The sequence below is a fragment of the Schistocerca nitens genome, chromosome 8 (assembly GCF_023898315.1).
Source record: "Schistocerca nitens isolate TAMUIC-IGC-003100 chromosome 8, iqSchNite1.1, whole genome shotgun sequence".
Taxonomy (NCBI): domain Eukaryota; kingdom Metazoa; phylum Arthropoda; class Insecta; order Orthoptera; family Acrididae; genus Schistocerca; species Schistocerca nitens.
The window spans coordinates 552,899,570-552,918,288 of record NC_064621.1 but is presented as its reverse complement, the minus strand read 5'-3'; the positions used below and the strand labels follow the sequence as shown (position 1 = coordinate 552,918,288).

Sequence of the window (18,719 nt, the reverse complement as noted above, 5' to 3'; positions counted from 1 at the left end):
ACTTAGAACTACTTAAACCTAACTAACCTAAGGACAACACACAACACCCAGGCATCACGAGGCAGAGAAAATCCCTGACCCCGCCGGGAATCGAACCTGGGAACCCGGGCGTGGGAAGCGAGAATGCTACCGCACGACCACGAGCTGCGGACAAAGGGAAGGTATGCAGCCCAGAAAGGAAAGAGAGCTGCACTAGTTTGGGGTCCTGTCCTCGCCATGCTTGTATCCACAAAAGAACTGTGGACCCCCTGGGGGTTCATCACAAAATGAACTGTACATTCTGGATGATGTCGATTACTGCCATTTTAAAATATTTTTCTTATAAACAGGGAATATGTGATTAAAATGCATGATGTAATATGCATACTGTTACAAACAATTTATTTTCTTTTATTTACTAAAAATATTGAGAAATCTGCTGCGTAACGTTAAGAAGGAAGTTGGCAGTATGTTGCATCTATGAAGAAGCTATTGCCGAAGTGCCCTTCTAAGTAACCTATATAAACTAGTTACAAAGAAAGATGATTGAAATCATTTTAATTGAAGTAATTTCCAGTAAATGAACGTGAAATCAAAATATATTTCGGTAGACCTGGAACCAAATGATAAGTTGTCATAAATTCAGGACAACCTCTTACAAACTCAGCGATAGATTTAAGGTCACATTATATATTTTACTTAAAAGAAACACATTTTACTACTTTTAACTCTTTATTATTAGCTTTGCAGTGCCTTCCATAACTACCTTGTTGTCAGATTCACAGACACACGAGAATGAGCAAGATACAAGCTTTCTAACTTCTGTAATTCTAACAGTAACATTTACGGTATCTCCTGCATGGCATGAATTAGGAAACCTTAAAAGCTCTTGGACTACAATGGACCCTGGACCAGGTAGTTTTGTCCCTATAACACCAGAAACAAGGCCATTCAGAAATGCACCATGGACAATTGGTCTCACCCCACTATGTACTGTGTTGTAATCCCCAATAAGACTGCCAAATTTATCTAAATCTTTAACTGTTATGGTTCTTCTCACGGATGCTTCATTTCCTACTTCTAGCTTTGTCATCTTCCCTGCAGAACTTAGTTTTTCGATATTTTTCACTTCACTGGAATACACACAATTGTGTTGTGTAGGAGTTTCTCTCAGTAAATCACTGAAAAGCATTTTGTGCACTACACTTCTGTACTTGAGTACAGTTTTGTTGCAAACAAAAAATGTCTCCCACATAATTTTTTTGATTTCAACTGCTCGGACTATTTTCGATTGTTTCTTCTAGCTGACTGCGCTCGCTGACATAGTCTTCAATAAATATTTTGGCTAAATTTGTAATTCTTGGATTGGGACTTGAGCACAGCTGTGATATGCAAGAAACCACTTCTGGTGTTGCTACAACTGAAAAGAGCAGTACAGTATATAAAATATTGACTGCCTTCAGCATAAAGTATATTACAGTAGCTCATCATAATCACTATCATCATACATTACCTAGTTTTGATTCTGGTGTTACCAAGAAGATTAAAGTTGTTATGGCTGCTATGACAGTTTCCTCCCTGGGGGATGACAGGCAGGAGCTGATGATATGGACTCCATTATTATGCAAAATATAATCCCGATTCTCATCATCTAAAAATTTATACACCAAAGTGATTGCAATGATGATTTTAATAATAATGAGTAATTTCTCAATATGAACACACGTATGATGCTCAGAAGTTTTGGATCAAATTTAAATAATCATAGAGGACATATTTTGGCCATGTTTAGCTAAGAGAGGCCAGACCCTGTTCTTCACCGATTTCAAGGAGCTTCATTATACTGCTTTAGGGCTAACTACACTCCTGGAAATTGAAATAAGAACACCGTGAATTCATTGTCCCAGGAAGGGGAAACTTTATTGACACATTCCTGGGGTCAGATACATCACATGATCACACTGACAGAACCACAGGCACATAGACACAGGCAACAGAGCAAGCACAATGTCGGCACTAGTACAGTGTATATCCACCTTTCGCAGCAATGCAGGCTGCTATTCTCCCATGGAGACGATCGTAGAGATGCTGGATGTAGTCCTGTGGAACGGCTTGCCATGCCATTTCCACCTGGCGCCTCAGTTGGACCAGCGTTCGTGCTGGACGTGCAGACCGCGTGAGACGACGCTTCATCCAGTCCCAAACATACTCAATGGGGGACAGATCCGGAGATCTTGCTGGCCAGGGTAGTTGACTTACACCTTCTAGAGCACGTTGGGTGGCACGGGATACATGCGGACGTGCATTGTCCTGTTGGAACAGCAAGTTCCCTTGCCGGTCTAGGAATGGTAGAACGATGGGTTCGATGACGGTTTGGATGTACCGTGCACTATTCAGTGTCCCCTCGACGATCACCAGTGGTGTACGGCCAGTGTAGGAGATCGCTCCCCACACCATGATGCCGGGTGTTGGCCCTGTGTGCCTCGGTCGTATGCAGTCCTGATTGTGGCGCTCACCTGCACGGCGCCAAACACGCATACGACCATCATTGGCACCAAGGCAGAAGCGACTCTCATCGCTGAAGACGACACGTCTCCATTCGTCCCTCCATTCACGCCTGTCGCGACACCACTGGAGGCGGGCTGCACGATGTTGGGGCGTGAGCGGAAGACGGCCTAACGGTGTGCGGAACCGTAGCCCAGCTTCATGGAGACGGTTGCGAATGGTCCTCGCCGATACCCCAGGAGCAATAGTGTCCCTAATTTGCTGGGAAGTGGCGGTGCGGTCCCCTACGGCACTGCGTAGGATCCTACGGTCTTGGCGTGCATCCGTGCGTCGCTGCGGTCCGGTCCCAGGTCGACGGGCACGTGCACCTTCCGCCGACCACTGGCGACAACATCGATGTACTGTGGAGACCTCACGCCCCACGTGTTGAGCAATTCGGCGGTACGTCCACCCGGCCTCCCGCATGCCCACTATACGCCCTCGCTCAAAGTCCGTCAACTGCACATACGGTTCACGTCCACGCTGTCGCGGCATGCTACCAGTGTTAAAGACTGCGATGGAGCTCCGTATGCCACGGCAAACTGGCTGACACTGACGGCGGCGGTGCACAAATGCTGCGCAGCTAGCGCCATTCGACGGCCAACACCGCGGTTCCTGGTGTGTCCGCTGTGCCGTACGTGTGATCATTGCTTGTACAGCCCTCTCGCAGTGTCCGGAGCAAGTATGGTGGGTCTGACACACCGGTGTCAATGTGTTCTTTTTTCCATTTCCAGGAGTGTATATTGCTGAACAACTATCCAGGGACCCATAGTAGTTGCAGGTTGCCTGCCTAATAACTTCAAAGGGGCAAAAAATTTGAGTTTCAGTATTTTGCGTAATCATTGACCAAATTTAAAAATTTAAAATGCTATCATAATCTACTCATTAAGAGGTGTAATCTTATGTTAAAAGTTCCTACAGTAAGATAATTAATAGTCACAAAGCTGTGTGTTTGTCTTGGGGTAGCATTAACTCATGGCATGCAAATACCCAGACTTGATTCATCCAGCATTTGAGAAAGATAGCATTTAGCAACTTCCAACACACTTTACACGTCATGTTACACCTTTATGAAACTTTTTCCTCATTGAAACCCCCACAAAATGATGAAAGGATAAGTTTATTGCTTACTACATTTTAGCTGTACATGCAGTAAAAAGTTAGCAACAGATATGATGTTTTAATTTATTACTTCATTACTACCAACTATATTCACTAAACTGTTCACAGACAGTATCCACATATACCACTGAATGTACCTGCAACATTATATCATTGTACAACAAACAGTTCAGGAGATATGACATCACAAACATTGAGATGTGTGAAAAACTAGCTTTGGCTAAAAATGGAGAGCAAATTGCCGAGACTATATTCATCGAGCATTTCATAATGACACCAATCAGTGACTTCAAACAAACTTTAAGCATAATTTCAAACTTTTTCTTGCTTACATGCTTAAATCAAATATTTAACACATTAAATCATTTGTAAAGCAATCAGATGTTTGAAGCTTTTTTATACATGGGAGTTTGATTCTTAAAGACTTGGGGGTTTACTGTTCAGTACGAAACTACCATTTCTAAGAAAGTTGAGGCCAGTTGCTAGAAATTGAAGAATCAGTGATTTTCATTGGTTCTACATCTACATCTACATTTAAACTCCACAAGCCACCCAACGGTGTGTGGTGGAGGGCACTTTATGTGCCACTGTCATTACCTCCCTTTTCTGTTGCAGTTGCGTATGGCTCGCGGAAAGAATGACTGCCGGAAAGCCTCCATGCATGCTCGAATCTCTCTAATTTTATATTCGCGATCTCCTCGGGAGGTATAAGTAGGGGAAAGCAATATATTCGATACCTCATCCAGAAACGCACCCTCTCGAAACCTGGACAGCAAGCTACACCGCGATGCAGAGCGCCTCTCTTGAAGAGTCTGCCACTTGAGCTTGCTAAACATCTCCGTAACGTTATCACGCTTACCAAATAACCCTGTGACGAAACGCGCCATTTTTCTTTGGATCTTCTCTATCTCCTCTGTCAACCCGACCTGGTACGGATCCCACACTGATCAGCAATACTCAAGTATAGGCCGAACAAGTGTTTTGTAAGCCACCTCCTTTGTTGATGGGCTACATTTTCTAAGGACTCTCCCAATGAATCTCAACCTGGCACCCGCCTTACCAACAATTAATTTTATATGATCATTCCACTTCAAATCGTTCCGTACGCATACTCTCAGATATTTCACAGAAGTAACTGCTACCAGTGTTTGTTCCGCTATCATAGAATCATACAATAAGGGATCCTTCTTTCTATGTATTCGCAATACATTACATTTGTCTATGTTAAGGGTCAGTTGCCACTCCCTGCACCAAGTGCCTATCTGCTGCAGATCTTCCTGCATTTCGCTGCAACTTCTCTGTATACTACAGCATCATCCGTGAAAAGCCACATGGAACTTCCGACACTATCTAATAGGTCATTTATAGATATTGTGAAAAGCAATGGTCCCATAACACTCCCCTGTGGTACCCCAGAGGTTAGTTTAACGTCTGTAGACGTCTCTCCATTGATAACAACATGGTGTGTTCTGTTTGCTAAAAACTCTTCAATCCAGCCACACAGCTGGTCTGATATTCCGTAGGCTCTTACTTTGTTTATCATGCGACAGTGTGGAACTGTAGCGAATGCCTTCTGGAAGTCAAGGAAAATGGCATATACCTGGTTGCCTGTATCTAATATTTTCTGGGTCTCATGAACAAATAAAGTGAGTTGGGTCTCACACGATCGCTGTTTCCGGAATCCATGTTGATTCCTACAGAGTAGATTCTGGGTTTCCAGAAACGACACGATACGTGAGCAAAAAACATGTTCTAAAATTCTACAACAGATCGATGTCTGAGATATAGGCCTATAGTTTTATGCATCTGCTCGACGACCCTTCTTGAAAACTGGGACTACCTGTGCTCTTTTCCAATCATTTGGAACCTTCCGTTCCTCTAGAGACTTGCGGTACACGGCTGTTAGAAGGGGGGCAAGTTCTTTCGCGTACTCTGTGTAGAATCGAATTGGTATCCCGTCAGGTCCAGTGGACTTTTCTCTGTTGAGTGTTTTCAGTTGCTTTTCTATTCCTTGGACACTTCATTTCGATGTCAGCCATTTTTTTTGTTCGTGCGAGGATTTAGAGAAGGAACTGCAGTGCAGTCTTCCTCTGTGAAACAGCTTTGGAAAAAGTATTTCCCTGTTTCAATGCCATCATCAACCCAGAGTGTCTGGATATGCTGTTTCAAGCCACTTACTTATTTAACGTAAGACCAGAACTTCCTAGGATTTTCTGTCAAGTTGGTACATAGAATTTTACTTTCAAATTCACTGAATGCTTCATGCATAGCCCTCCTTATGCTAACTTTGACATTGTTTAGCTTCTGTTTGTCCTCTTTGCTTTCGCAGTAGTTTCCTAACTTTGTTGTTGAACCACGGTGGGTTTTTCCCATCTCTCACAGTTTTACTTGGCACGTACCTGTCTAAAACGCATTTTACGATTGCCTTGAACTTTTTCCATAAACACTCAACATTGTCAGTGTCGGAACAGAAAATTTTGTTTTGATCTGTTAGGTAGTCTGAAATTTGCCTCCTATTACTCTTGCTAAACAGATAAACCTTCCTCCCTTTTTTTGTATTCCTATTTACTTCCATATTCAGGGATGCTGCAATGACCTTATGATCACTGATTCCCTGTTCTGCACTTACAGAGTCGAAAAGTTCGGGTCTGTTTGTTATCAGTAGGTCCAAGATGTTATCTCCACGAGTCGGTTCTCTGTCCCTACCACCCGTCCTAAACATCTGAGTGTCCCAGTCTATACCTGGTAAATTGTAATCTCCACCTAAAAATATAACATGCTGAGGAAGTTTATGTGAAATGTATTCCAGATTTTCTCTCAGTTCTGTCACTAATGCTGCTGAATTAGGAGGTCGGTAAAAGGAGCCAATTATTAACCTAGCTTGGTTGTTGAGTATAACCTCCACCCATAATAATTCACAGGAAGTATCCACTTCTATTTCACTACAGGATAAACTACCACTAACAGCGACAAACCCGCCACCACCAGTTGCATGCAATCTATCCTTTCTAAACACCGTCTGTACCTTTGTAAATATTTCGGCAGAATTTATCTCTGGCTTCAGCCAGCTTTCCGTACCTATAACGATTTCCGCTTCGGTGCTTTCTATCAGCGCTTGAAGTTCCGATACTTTACCAACACAGCTTCGACAGTTTACAATTACAATACCGATTGCTACTTGGTCCCCGCATGTCCTGACTTTGCCCCTCACCCTTTGAGGCTGTTGCCCTTTCTGCACTTGCCCGAAGCCATCTAACCTAAAAAACCGCCCAGTCCATGCCACACAGCCCCTGCTACCCATGTAGCCAACTGCTGGGTGTAGTGGACTCCTGACCTATCCAGCGGAACCTGAAACCAGAGACACTAAGGAGGAAAGTCTGCTAACTGAGGTGGCCAGTATAAAGCCCGTGTTAGATCACAGTAGGGTGTCCATTTCATTTCCATGGAAAAAGGGGACATTTGAAATAAATGTGAGAAAAACCTAGGACAATGAAGAAGGGGGGGGGGGGGGGGAGAAAAAGGGACATAAACATTGTATTGACTAAATCTACCTTTACAACGTGCACTCAAATGATCCCAAATCACTTTTTACAATTATCCTGCCACACGACCACCGTACTTTTCACTTTTATGTACTTTATCAAGAAGTGCATTTTCGTTTGAAATTGTATCATAAAAGTCAGTACACGATACACCATTAAAGTGTGTTTTGACAATGAGCAAGGCCCTCACTGTTTCAACTTCCATTTCCCCCCCCCCCCCCCCCCCCACAAAGAGTTCACTAACGAAAACGCACGTTCCACAGCAGAATTTGACTCAGGAGTTTCCAGATAAAACTCCACCAAATGAATCATGTTTTTCATGTTAATGTTTTTACTTTTGAAATAAGCAAATATTTTACACCTTGTTGCACTAACACTTTCTTTGTCTCCTCCTTCACTTTTTATGAAGTTCTGTGCACATGAAAATTCATCGAACAGTTCGTCTTCATCAACAGGAAAATTTGGTATAATACTTTTAACAAAAACACAACAGTCCTGAATATCCTTCCACTGTAGCTGCTCCTTTTCAGTATTAACCCAGTCAAATGCTTTAAAAGGTTTGAGAAATGGTAATCATCATTCTCTAATATACTTAATGCAAGAGTCATAGAAGATGTCAGCATAAATATGAAATTGTTCTACAGTAATTTCACCCTCTTCTTCCAGCTTTCTTAGAGTCTCATGCACAAAGGATGTGAGAAATCTTTCAGATTTTCTACATTGTAATTTGCCCAATAATTTGTTTATTTCTTGATAAACTTCCACTATTGTGATTTCTTGTTTCTCAATACATTTAATTGTTGTGGAGAAAGGTTTTAGCTGGCTAACACGAAAATGTAGAAGAACAATAGACACAGAGTTATCAAAGAATTGTTTAAGAACAACAGGACACTTATCAAGGGAAATGAAATATGATTTCAAAGCAGGAAATATCTCTACAATTCTTTCCAGTGCTGGTAGCAGAGACAGCAACCTTGTCTTGCTGAGCCCAGGTCCAGTTTTGAATTCAGTTTCAGTAAACTTAGAGAACAACTTCAGAGATTCAACCCTACCTGTATATATGTGGAAATGCTGGTAGATTTTGTTTACAATTAATTGGCAGTCGATGGGTAGGCAATCTGAGCCAGTTTGTAAGGAATTGTGCACCATGTGCTTGACAGCCAACATCTACTATATTATTCACTGTGTTCTGTTGCAGTTTATAGAAGAAATTGTTTTTTCATTTCCTCTGCTTACCACTAAAATTGGTGTTGTCTGCAGAAACTGCAATCACCTTTCCCTCAAGATCATATTTCTTTAAAACCTCCAGCACATAATTCTGAAGTAAATCTGAAGTTTCTCCAGCTGAATTAACCAATTCGAGCACTTTCACCGTGATGCCATTTTCAGGGTAAAAATACCTGATAAGGAGAGGAACCAACTTCAAATCCAGATGATTCGATGTATCAATTATTACAGAAATGAATCGAGCACTTTTCAGTTCATTTAAAACCTGCTGAGCTGCATACAGTGCAATAACATTTGAAATGATTGCATTACATTTTGTGTGTCAACATGTGAATTTAGGATTGAAAAGTTTTTTTTAACAACTGCTGTAGTACAGTCCATTGACTTAAAGCTGTGGTTATGCATTGCACTATGGTATGCAAACGTAGCTTCTTGTGCTGTCAACTGCTTATCCATTTCTGTTACTGATTTTAAGTTTACATAGTAGTCACTCTCGCATTTATTTGCTCTTTTTGTTTGATTACTCATGCGATGTTTCTTTGTCTTAATGTGATTCACAATGTCAGACCTTCCACCAAGACCAATAGCAAATTTTGATCTGCACAATGTACATTCTACAGTTTCTCCACTACCAGTGATAAAAGCAAACTCGCTTTTTATATTGCTGTTAAAATTACACTTTCGTTTTGGCATAATGAAACAGTGATTGCACAGTGCAAAACATTAACAGTGTGGTGACGAAAGCCAGAGAGCAAGTATCAGTGGTGTAGAGTACCTTTGGACCGAAAGGACGGTTTCAGTGGATCGATTTAGAAGAGAAGAATCTTCTTTGTTATTCGTAACCTATAGTGCATTTAAAATTACTTGCGATTTCTGACAGTTCGGTACATGTTTGGAGTATGCTGAAAGTCATCACACGCTTCCTAGCGTAAATAATTGCGCAGTTAATAGCAAGTCAAACAACCAGCAGCGTAAAATACTCTAGCCAAGCGGAATCATAACAAAAACTTTCGGGACAGTGGGACATTTTGGTAAAAATCGGGACTGTCCTGGGAAAAACGGGACGAATGGACACCCTAGATCACAGTCAACTTCCGTGAGTGCTTCTTTGAATCACATTTCTTGGAATATTTTCTACTCTTTGGTTTTCATAACAAAAGTAGGAAAGCTGAAAATTTTTCTGCACCAAGCGCACTGGATACAAACCATTTCCCTGCAGGCATATATTTCCAGCCCAGGGTGCAAAGGAAAGCAAACTTTGTTTACATTTATGAAGACATTTCTATTGGTAATTAATTCAGACATGTACAATGTTTATGAAAGCATTGTGTAAGAGGGGCCGCCACCTGACTTACTCACACAAATGGAAGCTGACTGTGATTTGAACGTAGTCCTTGTACCACACGACTGCCACCACAGTTAGATCAATAACAGCACATCACAACACTAACCCTTCAACTTTTTAGAAACTATTAGTTTGCAGGCCTACTATATATAAATTATTTATTTTTAATGTCCTGTTGCATTTGATCCAACAATGACTCTCCATCATGACCAAGGAGATTTATTTATTTGAAATTAACACAAAGTGATCCAGAAACCTTTCACAGGAGTTATTCGAGTGGCTCCCAATAGCAAGCTCAAGTTCATCAAAATCTATAGGTCGCAGGGCTGGCCTCTCTCTGTATGACACAAAGCTGAGAGATGCTTACAAAAACACAGAGCACTAATGTTGTCTGGGCTTTGAATCTGTTGGAGCAGAGAGGAAGGTACATCTACATGTCATCTCTACTTTTCACATACCTATCCTATATATAAAAATTAATCTTACTGGTGAGTCATGGTACTCCACTTAATTATTACCAAGAAAAAAACATTTTTATTTACTCACCTAAAGCTAAGTTGCAAAGACCTCCCAGAGCAAGTTCCAAAAGGATGCTATTGGCTTCTGAAAGCTGATCAAGGAAAAGATCAATCACTTTCAGGTGGCGCAAGTATTCATAATTTATTGGATCATATGCAAAATTTGCTAAATTAGCAAGCACCTGCTCTTTAGCCTCTGGAAAAAATTGCAACCACACAATCAATACTTTAAATGTACTAAATCTGCATCAAGCAACACATGAGATACCTTTTTTAAGTATAAGCAGAAATATCACATTAACTCCTTCATTGCTGGCTGGAGATATCAAAGATCATATTAAAAAAATTGATTGTTGTTATCATTTGTGTAGTATCTGGCCATCGTCACTCCAGAGCACATCCATGGCCAAAGCCAGAAACATGCAGAAATTCCAATTCTCACTGTACAAAATCAACACATCGCTCTGCGTACATGCCAAAAAACAACAGAAACATACCATTCTGAATACATGCCAGACTCCAGTGGGCTCCATGAGACACACCTGCATCACCTGCCAGATGTGCGTGCAGACAAATACAGCATGGCGAATATGGCACTACATTTCATCCACACGCCATGTGGCATAACTCCGCATGTCACATAACACTGCCCGGATGTTGTTCTGCTAGATACTTAAGACACTGCACATGCGCTAGACGACAGCACTCGCTTATGCTCCAGGTCAGTGCCAGCTGCTACCTGTGGCTTATCTGTCAGTAGCATCATCTAGAGCAGTCTTCAGTGTCACCCAGGTCACCAAAGGACACCAATCCAGTGCAGCCCAAGACTCCAACCAAGGTACTAGCCAAGCTGAACACTGACCTAGCACATCAATCTGGATAAAAATTAAAGACTTTATCATCTACAGTGAGAGAAATAATCATTTTACCAGAAGTGGATATTATTTCCTGTTTCACGTCAGAACAATGAACAGTTCATTTACTGATTACTAATAAAGTATTCCTTTCATTGCAATCTATGGACCAACATTTTTACATGCCATCCCTATCTCCTCATAAAAGCCAAGATGCAAGAATGATGAAGAGGACTGTTCAGCCCCACAGTGAATGCATCTCTTCGCTGGAAATCAACAGCAGTTGTACCGTTTAACCTAGAACACTGTACAGTTGACTCAGCAATGTTCAGTGACAATGGCCAGACAGCACAGCTTCTTAATCATTCACGGCACTTATTGTGCACCTCTGAATGTCTTCAATGGCACCTAGCCCGTCCTGCCATACCCCTATTCAGGACTACACTTTCTATAGAGTTAGTCATTGCCTTGGATTTGTGGAATATCTTCCCTGCTGCACTGGACTATCTCCTCCATGTCTCTGCACTTCCCACTGTTTCTCTCCTGGCTGCCTCTGTTTGTTGAACCACCACCTCCAGTGCCGTTTCTTCAGTCTCTGCTGCCCTCTCCAGTTCTGACACAGCCTTTGGCTACACCACCCTCTCTGACTTTCTTGATTCTTCAGGCTCTGCCTCTTTCCCCAGCTGAAGCCACCTACGAATCGGCTTCAGCAGCATGGGCCCCACCAGTTCCTGTGAAGTGGGTCCATCAGTTTCTGTGTCTCCTACTTTGGAACCTGTGCCACCTACTACCACAACATCACTTCACTCTCTGTCTGCCCAGGTATCTCCTCCGGTTCCAGTGCTGCTGGTGCCCCCGCCACCAGCTTTGGTGCCCATTGTGATTACAGCACTACCGGCACCCTCCTCACCACTGGTTAGCATGCCACCAGCTCACACACTGTTGATCCACTCGATGCCCTTCTTCCCATCAGACCCCCCCCCCCCTCCTATCCTCTCTGTGCCTTTGGCACCAACCCACTCTGTGGATTCCCGCTCTTTGTCACTCTGCTCTCTTTCAATTCTGCTAACGCAGGCATGTCACATCCTGACATGTCGTCATTTGTTCTGCCTTCCTTTCAGCTAGTCACTGATCCTTTGACTATTCTCAGCATGTTCCTTCCTCTACCACACGTCTTCCCTTCTGGGTGTGTGCCACACCTCTCTCATGCTCTTGCTTTCTCCAACAGGACCCTCCACAGTTCGCATTTCACCTTATGTGGGAATATGCCTGGTGCTGGCTGCATACATCTTTCATTATAGTCGCCTCATGTGGCCTTCCCTGCACCTCCTGTTCTCCAATCTTGGAAGTTTTGCCACAAGGCCTGACTACTACTGGTCTTGCTGGTTTGGGGTCAGCCCTCCTCTCAAGAGTGGCTCCACATTTGCATTTTCACTGTATGCTGGTGACAAGGTATCTGTCAGACTTTCCTACCCACTCATCACCGCACCTGGCTTCACCCACTGCCCAATCGCTATTCCCTTTGGCTGCTAGCCTGATGCAGCTTCCGTCCACCTGTCCATACACCACGATTCCACAGCCATGGCTGGTCCTCTTCACACAGTACCACGTTGGGCACCTGCTACACCCTCGCCATGGAACTACACTGGGCACCAGCCTTGTCATAGCATCCTTTTGGGTGCTTCTGCATCCACTTCACAGCCTTCTGCACTTACTACTGTCTGCCTACTAGTGCCTAGACCCACATTTCTCTGCGTGGAATTCCTGATCCTTTTCTCCAGTCCAATGTCAAGTTTTTGAGCATGTCTTCTGTTTTCCTTGCATGCCTCATTCATGCACTTGTCTTCTTCACGCACAGGTATTCCACTTTCTTCACTGCCTTTTCTTCGCAGGTTCCAATTCAGTGCCTTTTCCTCACACTTTCCAATCCATTTCTTCTTCGTGCATCATGGACACCACAGTCTCCGACAGCTACTTCTCTCTCGTGCTCCTGTGCCACAGATCTCTTCTCTAGTCTTTGGGCTCCCTGCGTGCTCATGCCAATTCTTTGCTTTTTGGCATTTGCACTGCACTTTCCGCCAATTGCCTCTTCTCCACTCTACTGTCCTGTCCTCTCCTCCCATCTCCACGTGATGGCTCCACCATCTCTTTTAAAGGGGGGGGAGGTATTATCTGGCCAGTCACCTGCCCAAATACACCACACAACACATCCACAGCTGGTGGTTTGCCATACCCCAGGGTGTCCTCCACCGAAGCCAGGGAGACGCGGCAATTTCAAGTCTGGTCATGTACATCATGTGCTTACAAACCAAGGTAGATGTCAACAGCAACATGCTGTGCTGTGTATACGCCAGATGAAAACAGCTACACGTCGATCTATGTACATGTGAGAGACTCCATCGGACTCCAAGAGAGGCACCAGTATCGCCCACCAGCAGTGCATGCAGCTGCACACGGTACTACATTTCATCCTCTTGTTACAGGACCCTGTGTGGAAATCCTGCCGCTGGGTTACTTAAGATACTGAATGACCACTAATTGACAGCACTCACTCATGCCCAAGGCTCAATGCTGGCTACTCCCTGTCGCTCATCTTTCAGTAGCATCTTCCACATCAGTCATCAGCCCCTCCCAGATCACTGACTGGGTGACAACCGATTGCAGCCCAGGACTCCAACCAAGAGACTGACCAACCTGCACCTGATCATGCCGAACAACCATCAAGGACATTGACTGGACACTGACCCAGTACACAGAGCTCGAAAACAGTGGGTGACCGTATCGTCTACGGTGAGAGACACGATCATTCTCCCATGAGTCGATATTATTTTCTGTTTCATGTCAAAATTGTGAACTGTTTGTTTGTTTACTAATAAAGTGTTCTTTGCTTTGCAACCTGTGGACCCACATTACCATGTGCTATCCTTGTCACCCTAAGACTTTGGGTTATGGGTGGTCTACAGCGTGGACATAATGCCCAACACGAGTTGATGTATAGCCAAAATGATGAAGTCAGTCACAAAGAAGTTTATAATAATTACACAAAAGGTAGAAAAGCAGCAGAAATCGTGGGGAAAAAAACATTCAAAAATGTAAAAAAAGGAAAACATTGGCCAACTAAGCTGACTTGAGGACCAAATTACGAGTTTAGGCAGGGCTACCTGTGAAACTAGGCATGTGATCTACAAGCTAAGCTGCAACCACTGAGCTGCATTCTATGTGGACATGACAACCAGCAAGCTGTCTGTCCACATGAATGGCCAAGTAACTGCTGGATCACCCTGTTGCTGAGCACGCAGCCCAACATGATGTCCATTTCAGTGACTGCTTCACTGCCTGTGTCATCTGGATTCTTCCCACCAATACCAGCTTTACCGAACTGTGCACGTGGGAACTCTCCCGCAATATAGCCTACATTCCTCTAACCCTCCTGGACTCAGCCTTCATTAGTCATTGTCCTTGCCCATCTAGCCCCTTCCCTGTTCCCATTCCAGCACTACACAGTCCTCTATTCCACCAACACACTCAGTCTTTATACTTATTTTCTGCTACCCTCCCTCTCTGCCCCATCCTCCGTCTAACCTCCCAACTGCACTTGGCTGCTCTATTTTCCACCTCGTCCCTGCACACTCCCACTAACAGCACTTTACCGCCCCCAACCCTACCCTACTATCCCTCCCCCTCTCTTTCCCAGCTACCTACACCCCCACCCAGCTGCCTCTCCCATCATGTGCCACTGCTTGCAGTCTGGCTCCATCTGCCAGACTGTGGGCACGTGTGTGTGTGTGTGTGTGTGTGTGTGTGTGTGTGTGTGTGTGTATGTGTGCGTGCGCGCGCGCACACCGTTGGCCAACAGCTCACTTTCTGACAGTCTTTTTGTTGTGGTTATCTGTGACTTGGCATTTCCACTACTTGGCAAGTAGAAACTATCCTTTCCATAAATTCATAGTGGCTATCTTGTTAGAATATAAATTGTCCTAAATATGATTCCTCAAAATTTATAATCACAGGCACCAAAAATGAGTGGGCTCCTCCACTGGAGGAAAAAGGCACATGTAAGGAGAAGGTTGAATGAGCCTTCATTTCATCTCTACGACCACACGGAAGTATGACACACACAGTTCGTTTCACAATACACAGCTTTTTGCTTCTCACCCACTGTCTATCATCCTCCCATTGAAACATAAAGAACTGGAGAGGACGTGTAATATCTTCACTTAGTCTCAAATCATCTGCTCCAATGCCTTCAGAATCACATACAACTCAGCACGGTTCACTGTAAACATCTGGTAAGTGTATCCTAAAGACATGTTTGTTGAAAAAGGCTTAGCAGCCAAGTTAGTCTCCCTGTATTGATTCAAATGTATAGAATTTTTTTTTATGGACACCACAATTTTGAAACAAAGTTTAAAATCACATTTGGAGTGCATTCTTTTCCACATAAAAACTTCTAGGTGATTTACTCTACCCTTGGTGTAAAACACTAATACTCACCTGGGACTGCACCAAAGCTTTATAGAACAGCAGGTATATGTAGTCCTCTTACGATACCGGGTCTGCAGCACTGCAAGCTTCTACACAAAAGTGGGGCTTACATACCTCATCGATTCTCTAAAATGGTGACCCCCAAATATAATTTTGGAAGACAAAGTATGAAGGGAACAGTTAAAACTAACACACACTTAAAACCAGTTTTTAGTGTACATCCCTGCTGCCTTCTCATTGTCATTTGCAGCAAGATTGGACTTGCTGCAAGACTGGAAAATGAACTAAAAATTTCCACAAAGAAACAGCACTTGACAGGACTCTTCACTATATATTTACTACACAGTAAAACTAGGGTCACAGTTAAAATGTTGGATGGACATACTTTTGTATAAAATGATGTAGTAGCACATGCCCAACTGGGTATCTAAAACAACAAAGGAGGGGGAGAGGAAGATATTACTACACCATCAAATACCGCCATGTTAATTGTTGTACAGGAAAGCCTGTCGTATAGTCCCCTCCAGCAGGCTGATGTGTTATCAACAGTGGAATGATACCTAGAGGGCTCACACTGAAAGCAACAAAGGAGCTACATGAATTCTTAAGACCTAGTGTGTGTGTGTGTGTGTGTGTGTGTGTGTGTGTGTGTGTATTGCCAATCCATACTCTGGTGCAGTCTACCTGATGATGGTGTCATCAGATCATCAGGAGGAAAAAAGTTGGCATTGTACGGGTTTGAGTGCGGAAAGTTAAGTTCCACTAATGATGTATGTTTAAGTTTGAGAACTTAAAACTGCTTAGATTCTTTAAGCCATTGTGTTGTGTTCCACACTGTGCAGATGTAGACAGACAGCTATTAGTATTTTCATCATTTTGCTGACCAGTGACGTTTGGACTGACTGGCCTGCAATTCCAGCATCCTGTGGACCACAATGCCAACCCCAATCCATCAGGTAGCTACCCCCCTTCGACCATGCTTAAACCGAACGATTCTAACAGGTACAACACAACAGAGTCAGTCTTTTTCATGTCAGCAAAAACAATGTCTGGCTTTTTGGCTTTCCCAGTCCTGTTGGTTGTTAAGTATTTTCATATATGCATTTTGTGTGTATCGAAAATTCTTCAACACAGTGCCTGCTTCCACCTAAGAAAGCACAACTCGTTCTACATGACTTGAATGCTCTAGTTCATGATGAGACTTACGGAACACGGCGAATACACTTGATTCAAAAAAATGTTTTAACCATTTTAGTGAGAGTTCTCAACGTATTTTCTACGTGATTTAGAGAAGACACTTTACTAGTCACAATGTTGAAGTTACTGGTGTTGGTTAAAGTCATTTCAATGAACAAAAATGGGGCAATATGCTAAGCTTGCAGGAAAATACAATACCTTTCGATTTGGTGGTTCGGAATTCGTTCACCAGTTGTCCTAAATATTCCTGTCTATTAGCATCTTTTTTGCCAGTTCTTTTCGCTAGTTTTTCTGGAGTACTAAACATTTAACTTATGATTGTGCCTAATTATCCTTTGTCATACATCAACAGCCTACAAACATTACCTGTCTTGCGCCTACAAAAATAACAACAATCCAATGAACTTCATAGCAGTAGTCAGTAGAAGACAACTTTGGGATGCATGTCAGAGTTGAAATATTAAGAATTTAACTTCCTTGGTTTTATTCGATTTAGAATTGTCGATGCTAGCAACCCTGTACCCGTTTATGAAAACATAAGCTTTTAGAATGAATGAGAAAAGTAAATGTATTTATTTGGTATTTAAAATCCCTTGCATGTAATTAACGAGTTATTCGCTTGGATTTAGTAAACAAACTTTTAGAAATGTTACGTCATAACGGCCACTTCACACTCGCCGTCACGTCACGTCACGTTAGAACATTCTAAACTGCATTTAAAATGGTGCAATTCACACAGACCATCAACAAACTTTCACCTGACGTTACATCACGCCAATGATTCTTGAGAAGGAAATTTTGACGGCGTCGTCGTCTTTTAACATCGGAAGTTACCTGTTTTTGCCACCCTGACTCATTTAATAGTAGTGAATTTTGTGCTTTTGTATTTTCTTAATCTTGATTCTTTATTATTACTATTCTTTCTTTTCTCAGACGTTATGTCTGGTCAAAAATGGAAAGTGACGCGGACCTTAATCAAGCGTGACTTCCTTTTAACTGAACAGTACATGTTACATTGCATTTAGGAACTTTTGGGTAATTGAACATGTATCAATAATTATAGATTTCTGTAGTTGTATATATAAGTTTGGATGTAGCTGTATTGCGTTGATGTACTGGTGGATATTATGTGGTATGACTCCTGTAGTTGATAGTATAATTGGTATAATGTCAACTTTATCCTGATGGCACATGTCCTTGACTTCCTCAGCCAGTTGGATGTATTTTTCAATTTTTTCTCCTGTTATCTTCTGTATATTTGTTGTATTGGGTATGGATATTTCGATTAGTTGTGTTAATTTCTTCTTTTTATTGGTGAGTATGATGTCAGGTTTGTTATGTGGTGTTGTTTTATCTGTTATAATGGTTCTGTTCCAGTATAATTTGTATTCATCATTCTCCAGTACATTTTGTGGTGCATACTTGTATGTGGGAACGTGTTGTTTTATTAGTTTATGTTGTATGACAAGTTGTTGATGTATTATTTTTGCTACATTGTCATGTCTTCTGGGGTATTCTGTATTTGCTAGTATTGTACATCCGTTTGTGATGTGATCTACTGTTTCTATTTGTTGATTGCAAAGTCTGCATTTATCAGTTGTGGTATTGGGATCTTTAATAATATGCTTCCTGTAATATCTGGTGTTTATTGTTTGATCCTGTATTGCAATCATGAATCCTTCCGTCTCATTGTATATATTGCCTTTTCTCAGCCATGTGTTGGATGCGTTTTGATCGATGTGTGGCTGTGTTAGGTGATACGGGTGCTTGCCATGTAGTGTTATCTATTTCCAATTTACTTTCTTCGTATCTGTTGATGTTATGTGATCTAAAGGGTTGTAGAAGTGGTTATGAAATTGCAGTGGTGTAGCCAATGTATTTATATGAGTGATTGCTTTGTGTATTT

At 42.4% G+C, this 18,719-nt stretch overlaps 2 protein-coding genes across 2 annotated transcripts; both read right to left on the bottom strand.

Annotated features, from left to right (window-relative positions):
* Nucleotides 1-703: 703 nt before the first annotated feature.
* On the bottom strand, nt 704-1,171 carry LOC126199672 (hydroxyacyl-thioester dehydratase type 2, mitochondrial-like). Its single transcript, XM_049936599.1, has one exon. The coding sequence runs from the start codon at nt 1,169-1,171 to the stop codon at nt 704-706; it is 468 nt and encodes a 155-aa protein (XP_049792556.1).
* On the bottom strand, nt 928-17,224 carry LOC126198431 (armadillo repeat-containing protein 7-like). Its single transcript, XM_049934739.1, has 4 exons — nt 17,012-17,224; nt 10,306-10,473; nt 1,493-1,630; nt 928-1,399 (listed from the first exon to the last, which is right to left on the bottom strand). The coding sequence occupies exons 1-4, from the start codon at nt 17,118-17,120 to the stop codon at nt 1,248-1,250; spliced, it is 567 nt and encodes a 188-aa protein (XP_049790696.1). The 5' UTR covers nt 17,121-17,224; the 3' UTR covers nt 928-1,247.
* Between the last annotated feature and the right edge of the window lie 1,495 nt (nt 17,225-18,719).

Excerpts from the sequence above, each read along its gene's own strand:
- LOC126198431 (XM_049934739.1), bottom strand. The coding sequence starts at position 17,120 with ATGTTTAGTACTCCAGAAAAACTAGCGAAAAGAACTGGCAAAAAAGAT. Across the intron at positions 10,474-17,011 it reads CCGAACCACCAAATCGAAAG|AGGCTAAAGAGCAGGTGCTT; the intron begins GTATTGTATTTT and ends AATTTTTTCCAG. Across the intron at positions 1,400-1,492 it reads AACACCAGAATCAAAACTAG|TTGTAGCAACACCAGAAGTG; the intron begins GTAATGTATGAT and ends TGCTCTTTTCAG.
- LOC126199672 (XM_049936599.1), bottom strand. The coding sequence starts at position 1,171 with ATGCTTTTCAGTGATTTACTGAGAGAAACTCCTACACAACACAATTGT.